At 62.3% G+C, this 9,617-nt stretch overlaps 1 protein-coding gene across 1 annotated transcript; it reads left to right on the top strand.

Annotated features, from left to right (window-relative positions):
• Positions 1–2,026: 2,026 nt before the first annotated feature.
• Positions 2,027–9,028, top strand: IGFBP3 (insulin like growth factor binding protein 3). The gene is made up of 5 exons (XM_030307627.1): positions 2,027–2,435; positions 5,509–5,735; positions 6,528–6,647; positions 7,416–7,555; positions 8,305–9,028. Exons 1-4 carry the CDS (start codon positions 2,027–2,029, stop codon positions 7,539–7,541), a joined length of 882 nt encoding a protein of 293 aa, XP_030163487.1. The 3' UTR covers positions 7,542–7,555; positions 8,305–9,028.
• The last annotated feature ends 589 nt before the right edge of the window (positions 9,029–9,617 follow it).

Raw genomic sequence — 9,617 nt, 5'->3', positions numbered from 1 at the left:
GCCGGTGAGGGGAGGGTGCTGGGAAGCCCAGGACCAGGGGAGGACCCGGGTGTCCTCCCTGCGCTTTCCGACCACACTCGGATGGCAGCGCTGCAAAAGGGCCACACTGCCTGGTGACACTGGCCTAAACACAGAGGCTCAGGAATCTGGCTGCGCAGCCGGCTGTTTCAGAATCCAGGTCTCCGTGGATAGGAAAGGAGTCGTGCAACCAACCCGGAGGGATTTTTGTTTGTTTTTTGCTTCCTCTAATTTTCCAATGCAATTCGAGACCCTGTTCTCGGAGGCTGAGGCAGATAACACGCAGCTACAAGGAGGGATGGGGGCGGGGGGCAGCCAGGAGGTGACGCACGGTGTGCGGTAACCTGGACGAGTCTGCACAGCCTGCGCGCTGGCGTGGGGGGGGTGGCTGTGCCTCCAAGGGGCTGGGGACGCAGGCCCCTCTGCGCGTTCCAGCTCTCTCTTCCTGTGGAGCAAGTATTACTCCTGCTTTATGTCTATATGCCAAGAGTACATCGGTCCCCAATTCTAAAGGGAGCCCGCACACACCTACCCATGTGCGCACCTACACACGGCAGGGCAGAGAGACAGTGGGTGCGCGCTGGCTTCGCCCACAGCCCTGCAGGGGGCGGGCCGGGCTGGAGGGGGGAACGCACGGGGGTCCCCAGGGGCAGTTTCTACTGCAAACTGCAAAACGCTCCTCCAAGATACCTACCCACCTCCTAGGGCAAGTATCCATTTCCGAGAGAGTCCAGGAAAGCCCCTTCCCGCGGGGGTCTCTTCGGTTTGCATTGCTGACCCACTTGCTCTTGGCAGAAGAGCCTTGGACCCGGTCGTCGATTCAAGCCTGAACCACTGGCGCCCTCTGTTGGTCACCCAGGGAAGGGGCGCGCAGACACTTGAAACCACCGGGCCGGAGCGCGACCTTGGGGGCGCAATTGCGCCCTGGGACTTCCACGCTGGTGCACAGGGTTTAGATTGCACAGGGAAGCGAGAATCCCAGACACTCTCCACTCCAGCGGACCGGAGGCAACCCAGTACAAAGCGGCCCGGAAAACGGTAGTAAAAGTAACCAACTGTGAGGCCTATTCGGTTATTAAATACACCTCGGCGGTGCCCGCCTTATTCTTTTAATTATTTTCTTGTGGTGGATGTAAATAAACTCCATGTGAAAACATAATCAGGGAGCGTCCCTCCGACAGGAACAGTGGTGACGTCAATCTCTGGCAAGTCTCCTAAGGACCCACTCGCTGCCAGCCCCCTTTGCCAGCTGGGGACTTGGCAGGAAGCACCCAGTGAGGCTGCACCTCTTTGAGGAGCGGGCCTGAACCGGGTGGGAACCACGTGCGCACCTGTACGTCCCGGGGGGGTGGGCGTGGGGGGTCTAGTGCAAACGGCCCCACGCGTGCAGACAGAACCAGAGACCTCGAAGCAAATCGAGTATCCTAACTCAGACACGTCCCACGACTGTCCCGACCCGAGGACTTAAATTTTGCAAAGCTTTGCGAAGTACACCCGGGGCGGAGCGAGCACGCCAGTGTCCCCGACACCAGCTCTCAGCGGGGCGGCCTCACCCAGACCCGCAGGCAGACGGGCGGCGGCGTCGGGGTGGCCGGAGGCGCCGCAAACAGCGGGGTGGCCGGGCTGCCCAGTGCCGGCGGCCGGCGGGGTGGCGTTGGGGCTGGAGTGCGCGCGTGGAGCAGGTGCCTGGGCGGCCGCGCGCTGCGCGCCCCCGCCCCTGCCCGGCCGCCCGGCCGCCCGGCCGCCCGGGGCGCCGCGCGGGCCCCGGAGCCTAGTGCGCGCCGGCCCGCCCCCTCTCCCCCCACCCGCGCGCCGTTCCGGGGCGTGTCCTCGGCCACCGGCTTCTATATAGCGGCCGGCGCGCCCGAGCCTCCCAGACGCGAAAAGGACGGCGCAGCGCGGAGCACCGGCCACCGCCTACCCTGCTCCCGCAGCCTCGAGCCGCGCGCTTTCGCCCGGTCCCCGCGCGCCCCGGCTGGCCGAGCAGCGCGCCCTCGCCGTGGGCGCCATGCAGCGGGCGCGCCCTGCGCTCTGGGCCGCGGCGCTGACCGCGCTGGCGCTACTCCGCGGGCCGCCGGCGGCTCGGGCTGGCGCGGGCGCGGCGGGCGCGGGCCCCGTGGTGCGCTGCGAGCCGTGCGACGCGCGCGCTCTGGCCCAGTGCGCGCCGCCGCCCGCCGCGTCCGCGTGCTCCGAGCTGGTGCGGGAGCCCGGCTGCGGCTGCTGCCTGACGTGCGCCCTGCGCGAGGGCCAGCCGTGCGGCGTCTACACGGAGCGCTGCGGTGCTGGCCTCCGCTGCCAGCCGCCGCCCGGCGAGCCGCGCCCGCTGCAGGCGCTGCTGGACGGCCGCGGGCTCTGCACCAACGCCAGCGCCGCCGGCCGCCTGCGCGCCTACCTGCTGCCCGCGCCGCCCACGCCAGGTGAGCCGCCTGCGCCGGGTGCGCGGCCGCGGGGGACCCCCTGCTCCCCCCGCCCCGGGTGCTGTGTGTGCGCGGAGACCCCCGGCCCCGCGAGGCAGGAAGCTCGCCCGAGGCCCGCCCCGCAGCCGGCCCTCCGCGCGCCACGTTCTCGGAGGGCAGAGCGCCTGCAAATTGCCGAGCGCTTTCGGCAAAACTGGGCCAAAGGTTCTGTGGCTGCGAGGGAGCGGAGCCGAGGGGGCGGTCACGGACCGACCCCGTGCCCGGGAGCACGTTCCCGCCCTTGGTGCGGGCGCAGCGCGGGACGTGGGCTGGGACGGTGCGGCCCACCTCCGGAACGCGGCTTCCGCGTCCCCCAAACCGGGAGCCAACGTGCTTGTGCCAAGGATGCGGCGGGGGCCGGGGGAGCAGGGAGGTGGTCGGGGCTGGTTTGGACTGGGGATGGGTGGGCGGGCACGTTGTGGGAAATGATGTCCGTCTCTAAGATGGCAACATTGGCACAGACCTACGGCTTGCGAAGCAACGACGCGTCTCGCGGTGTGCGGGAGACCGTAAGGTGGGAATCCGGTACTTGTATCTTTCGCGTTTGGGAACCTGACGTTCAGAAAGAGGTGACTCTCCAGGGTCCCGAGGCAGGGAGGAAAGTGAGTGCTGAACCCGGTTGCCACGCCCCGCATCGTCCCCCTTGGGCGCCGCCCCAGCCCCCCGTGCGTGGGTGGCCCCAGACCGAGGCCAGGTGCGGGGACTGCGGGGATGTGGACTCGGAGAATTTCAGTGATGGTGAGGGGGGTGGAGTCAGCCTCAGGACTGTTTGCACTTACTCCGAAGTGGAAGGGATGGGGTCCCGCTAGTGGGGGGGCCCAAGAGGACAAAACCTAACGTTTGGCAGAGTGACTCCATGGGCTCGGCCGCGGCCAGGCGCTGGGCTCTGTGAGGGACATGAGTTGTTCCCTTGGAGAAGAAGTGTAAGCGGAGTCCGCGGCTCTTCCTCCAAATCTCAGCAGGGTCGGCCAGCCTCCCGGTTCTGTGAGCGAAGTTTCTGCTGAGCTGGAGGCGGGCAGAGTTCTGCCCTGCCCTCCAGGCACCAAGCTGGCCTGAGCTAGTGGGCAGCCCCCGCACTGACCCCGCAGGAGGGAAGACCCTTTATGATTTCAGTTCTGCACACTTGCACGCAGGGGTGAGCCTCTGTCTCTGGAGGCAGGGCTGGCTCCGTTGATCCCGGAGACACAGACACCATTCCAGGATTGGTGGAAACCCAAAAGTCCAGTTGCCTAAAACGTGCACCGTTTTATCCAGCGGACCTAAAATCGCTGGATGGGTCTGTCTCTCAGGGCAATGAGGTCATTTGCTGTGTGCACTTTATTTTCCTAATGTGCTTTCTGGGCAGATGGTGACTTCACGTTCCTCTGGACACGGCTGTGCTTGGTTAGGCTGCGGTGGGCGTTGGGATTACTACATAGGAGCACCACAGTATTGGTTGACACGCTTCACTGTAAAGCGACAAAAAGATCTACGATTTGAGGAGACCCGTGGGGGGAGGGGAGTTTAAGTGGCAGTCAGAAGTTAAGACCGTCTGTTGCTTAAATGCCGAGGTTTTCTGTTCTTGCCAACGTCAGCAGGCATGAGAAAGAAAACCTGGGAGGTTTCAGAAACTACTCGGTTCTTGGAAAAGAAATGCAGATATGTTTATTTACATACTCTTAGCATCTCCTTTGTCTCCGGTCGTTCTCTGGAAAAGAAGGGGAAAAAAGCCCTAAGGTTCAAGGAAATTGAAACCAAATTCTACCTGTTGAGGAGTCTGTCAGGCTCCGCTGCCCGGCAGCTCCTCCCCCCACCCACTGGGGCTCGCTCTTCCCGGGTGAGGAAGTGGAGCCTGGGAGGAGAGAGTGTTCCCCGAGCCCCAGGGGAGTGCACCTGCCCTGGGCGCGTCCCATGGAGAGCACGGAATCTAGCTGGACGCTGGGTCCTCCAGCCAGCCTCAGGGAGGCCTGTGTTCCTGTCACCTAGAGCCGCAGGCCGTCACCACATGGGGCTGGCCCCTGGGTTGCAGGGCGCTGGGGACCCCAGGGGTGGTAGATTCTGGACCAGACAGCGGCCCAAGCACCCCCTCCCGGGAGGGAAACCCTAGCACTGCTTGCTGATGACCTACCAAGGGCTCCCCCGTAGCCACCCCCGCCCCCACCATCCTGGAAAAGGACCCCAGACAGCGTCTGGCTCCGCATCCAAATCCCAGTGACACAGCGGATGGTCCAGCACGGGCACAGGCATCAGGGCGCCGGTCACAGAGGCGGCTAGGGAGGGGGTCCTTCTCAGGGATGGAGGGCTCCGGCCCGCGTGGGGTCTGTGCAGCTCCTCTGGGCGCCCCAGCCCCTGCGTGGACAGTGACAGATGGGACCAGGGCACCGGTGGCACACCACCAAACGCCCAGAGCCAGGGGACCTAGCCGGCCTCTGAGGGGAGCTGGTTTTGCCTGGTGGCACGAGGCAGCGCTGGGATCAGAGGCCCTGGGGCTTGTCACCTGCAGATTGCTGCCCCCACCTGGCGCCTGGGACTCAGCGGGGCGTTGGGTGGGGACAGAAGCGCGGGTCCCCAGGCCGGGGAGGCTGCCCTGGGGTAGCCTGCGGTGTCGGAGGTGCGCCCCCTGCTGGTGGACGGTATCAAGCCCTGCCGGCTGGGCTGGGAGAGGCCTGCGCTGCCCCGCCTTGTGCAGTCCGCACATTCCAGTGTCTTTATTTGTATTTTTGTAAGTTCACTTAACTTGAGAGAGAGAGAGAGGGAAAGAGGATGCCATGCAGCCTCCACGCTGTATAAAGCCCGACGTGGGACTTGAAGCCCCAGCCATGAGACCGTGACCTGAGCCACCCCAGCACCCCCAGATTCCATTTTAGAAAGCGGGCTTCCTGGGCCGCAGTGACTGCCCTCTGCTGCCAGTACCTGGGGTTTCAAGGTTCTTTGGAATCGCTGAATGACATCTCCACTTAGCCGTGGCTCGTGGCTCGGTGGCCGCGGTCAGGTTTTGAAAAGACCGCTGACTGTGGGTGGCCGTCACATCTGCGTGTCCCTTGCACTTTCCAAGGAAACAGCAGCGAGTCGGAGGAGGAGCACAGTGCGGGGAGCATGCAGGGCCAGCCCTTCCCCAGCACACACCGGCTGCCTGACACCAAGCTCCAGCCCCTGCACACCAAGATGGATGTCATCAAGAAGGGCCACGCCAAGGACAGCCAGCGCTACAAGCTGGACTACGAGTCCCAGAGCACCGACACCCAGAACTTCTCCTCCGAGTCCAAGCGGGAGACGGAATATGTGAGCGCCCTCCTCTGTCTCCTCTGCCTCCTCCCTTCTCCGCCTCCTCCCTCCTCCCCCCTCCTTCCTCCTTCCCCTCCTCCCCCCTCCTTCCTCCTTTCTCCTCCCCCTCCTCCCTCCTCCCCCTCCTACTCCTCCTCCCCCTCCTCCCCCACTGCTTTCCCTTCCTCCCCCTCCTCCCTCTTCCCCCTCCTCCCTCTTCCCCCTCCTCCCCCTCCCCCCTCCTCCCTCTTCCCCCTCCTCCCCCTCCCCCCTCCTCCCTTCCTACTCCTCTTCCCCCTCCTCCTCCACTGCTTTCCCTTCCTCCCCCTCCCCCTCCTCTCCTCCCCCCTCCCCCTCCTCCTCCTCCCCCTCCTCCCCTGCTTTCCCTTCCTCCCTCCTCCTCCCTCTTCCCTCTCCTCCCTCCTCCTGTGTCCTCCCCCTCCTTTTCCCTCCCTCCTCTTCCCCCCTCCTCCCTCTCCTCCTCCCCCCTCCTAGGGGGCAGTGGATGCCAGCCCCAGGCACTGGGTGACTCTTCCCACCGTGGGGAACTTCTGGGGGTCTAGGTGGATGACATGAGCAGGAGCGCCCCAGTGCCCTGCACAGAGATGGTCCGTGAGGCTGGCGATATTTTGTGCGCCTGGTCTCTGACCTGCGGTGACTCCGTCCCCAGGCCTTGCTCAGGGGACCTCACGACAGGGAGCCATAGTCGGGGTCCTCGTGAGAATGGCATGGCAGGTCCCTCGGAGGGTGTGCGGGGCTGCGTGAGGCCGCCAGCGCTCCCGAGTGACCCGTGGCTCTCCCCCCACCCAGGGGCCCTGCCGCCGGGAGGTGGAGGACACCCTGAACCGCCTCAAGTTCTTGGACACACTCAGCCCCAGGGGCGTCCACATCCCCAACTGCGACAGGAAGGGCTTCTACAAGAAAAAGCAGGTGAGTGGCGTCCTCACGAGCATCCCATGCCCGATGCCCACAGGAGGCCGACGTGCCCTCCCCCCGCCCACGGGCAGTGTGCTGTCCCCCCCCCCCCCGGGACCCTTGGTTAAATGTGACAGCACAGGGACACAGCTGCACTGTGTCAGGGGTGACATTGTGAATAACCATCATAGGGACGTGAGGTCGCTGGCCAAACAGTGTCCCTGAGACACCCCCCCGGCCCATCCCGCCCAGTGGTCCTGACACGTGGGTGGCGTTGTTACTTGAAGCCACGATAAGTGCGTCTCTATGGGTCTGGTACTGCATTACGGCCCCACCGGATCTGCAGGATTCGCGAGGCCGCCGCCAAAGTGCTTGTGGCCCTGGCTTCGGTCCCACGGCCTGTCTGCCCTGGCCACCATCTCACCTTCACGCTTGTTCCCACTCACCAGCAGCACTTCTGCTCCCCGTTCGTCCCCATTGGTCACTCGCTCAGCAGACCCACACCGAGAACCCAGGTGGGCCTCTTGGCGTGCAGTCTGGGACACGCGCACTCCGAGCTGCCGTGCGCCCTGGGACACAGGTGCACTGGGGGATGTGTGCTCCAGTCCCCAGGTGTGCCTGCAGGTGTCCCCGAGGCCTGAGGGACACAGAACTGCCCTGGCCCTGCCTCTCTGGAGGACTCACTCCTACACGCAAGCGCAGAGGGCCTTGAGAGAGCCTCCATGGGTCGGGACCCCGTGGTGGCGCCTCCGGGCTCACTGTGTTCCCTGCGCCCTCCCACAGTGCCGCCCATCCAAGGGCAGGAAGCGAGGCTTCTGCTGGTGCGTGGACAAGTACGGGCAGCCGCTGCCGGGCTTCGACGCCAGGGGGAAGGGTGACGTTCACTGCTACAGCATGGACAGCAAGTAGACACTGCTCACCACGTAAGCCTGGGGGCCTGGGCTCGGGGGCCCCAGCATCTTGGGAGCGGGGGACAGACCCTTCCGCAGGGCACAGCCCAGGGAACCGGGGTCTGAGGTCAGGGTGTCTCTGAGGCCCCTTCCCTCGCTTGAAGGATCTTGGACGTGTTACGTTCACACACATGCAGGGAATTCCAAAAGTGAGCTTTTCCCACCGGCTATGGGTGGTTTACCTTCCTGGTGGCTGTCTGATCCACAGGGACTTGGTCTAGGAACATGCTTCCGACTCAGTGGCGTGGCTGTTCTTTTCTGTAAAACACGTCGGGGATATTCCGACAGTTTGTGATTGGTAGGATGGTAGCAAAGTGCGTTTTGCGCCTAACACAAAAATGAGATTTTTAAACCCTGCCTTTGAAGAATGCCGTCCTGTTCGGTACTATTTTCTCTCTTAATAAACGAGAGGGCCATTGGGGAAAACAGAGTGTTTGGTCTCCTCAAGAGAAATTGAAGTAAATAGAGGAAATTTCTCTGTCGAGTTATGTTTGTTTCCCTTCCAGCGGGAAAGAAAGAAGTCACGATTCTGGGTGACGGGGGACTCCACCAGCATGTCCCCACTGGCAGGTGCTCTTTGCTTTGCTGGGTGTGTGGGACAAGCCACCACCCCCCCCCCCCAACGTGCCGGCTGCCTGGGTCTCGAACCCGTTATCTCAGGGCAGGAATTGAGCCTTTTGACGTGGGGGAGTTATTTCAACCTGTTTCTCTGTCTGTTTTAGTTCACGTGGAGCTCAGAAACGCCTTATTTTGCACAAGAGACCACCAAGGACATGATCAGCTGGTTACAGCCCGAATTTATATTTCTTTTTGTGGTGAATTGATTTTTCTTATAACCAAAGTTTAGAAAGAGATGTTTGCAGCGCTAGGGTTCTTCTGGATGGTGGACTGGAGCCCCTTGCGCTCCCCGGGAGTCTGTGAGACATAGTTTGGCCTTTCCTCTTGCTTCCTTTAAAAATTCGTGTAAGTCAAGCACAGCGCGGCCGGACCCCGCCTGTCCCCGGGGGCTGTCCCCACCTGTCTGCCGGGACGGCTGGCCCTCCGCTTCAAGACCGAGCAGTTGTTACATCTGTAGAGTGCACGATCCGTCCCCACTCAGCCTCTGTTCTGCAAGAATGGGGACCCCACACCCTGCTGTCTGGACGTCCTGGCTCAAGTGACAGAGATCTTGCAAACCTGCGAGTGGCCTGTCCTGGGGAACTGGCAGAGAGCGCAGGTGGAGTCTCACATGTAAAAAAAAAAGAGGAAGAAGACCCAGAATGTTCTAGGGAACAACTCCAGAGACACGCGGGGGTAGGGGGGTGACTGGCCTTTGCTGCCGGCTGCAGGGGTGGGGGACCAGGGCAGCAGGACTCCCCTGGAATGAGAGCAAGGTTCTTTGATGACCGCAGAAAATAGCGTTTTCCTGTTCAGCAATTCCAGAAAGAGGGTTTTTTGTTTTTTTGACAAGCTCTGTAAAGGCAAAGGATGTTTATTTCATTCTCTCGCCTTTGTCCTCCTTGGCACAATGTAAAAAGAGTAAAAACGGTTTTATTACCTACAAAGACGGATGGCTTGTCGGGGACACTGGGGGCACGCCCCCCACACTTGGCCTCGTCCCCCCCTAAGTCACACATGGGTGCAGAGGAAATATGTTCTTCACGAGCTGTTCCCCAGATACGCTAGAACCCGTGCGAGGTCATCATAGACGAGACACTAGAGAAGAGTGGGAAACACAGCCTCCACCGGGAAGCGGAGCTCCGGCAGGCGAGCGGGGGTGGGGGGTGGGGGATGCCCCGGGTGGTCGCACGGGTGGCTCACGGCCTCCTTGAGAACACAAAGGGGTCTCAAGACCTTCTGCCTACCTATTAGCTTTCCTTTATTTTTTTAATTAAGTTTTTGGAAAAAAAAAAGGTATTTTTGAAAAGTTTGTCTTGCATTGTATTTATAAATAGTAAATAAAGTTTTTACCATAAAGAACCCCCCCTGCCCCGTGTTAGTGACTGACCCTGGGCTTTGTGTCGCTAGTGAGGTAATGCAGAGTGGGGAAGATGTC

The sequence above is a fragment of the Lynx canadensis genome, chromosome A2 (assembly GCF_007474595.2).
Source record: "Lynx canadensis isolate LIC74 chromosome A2, mLynCan4.pri.v2, whole genome shotgun sequence".
Taxonomy (NCBI): Eukaryota; Metazoa; Chordata; class Mammalia; order Carnivora; family Felidae; genus Lynx; species Lynx canadensis.
The sequence above is the reverse complement of the archived record's forward strand: the minus strand, read 5'-3'. Positions and strand labels throughout refer to the sequence as shown.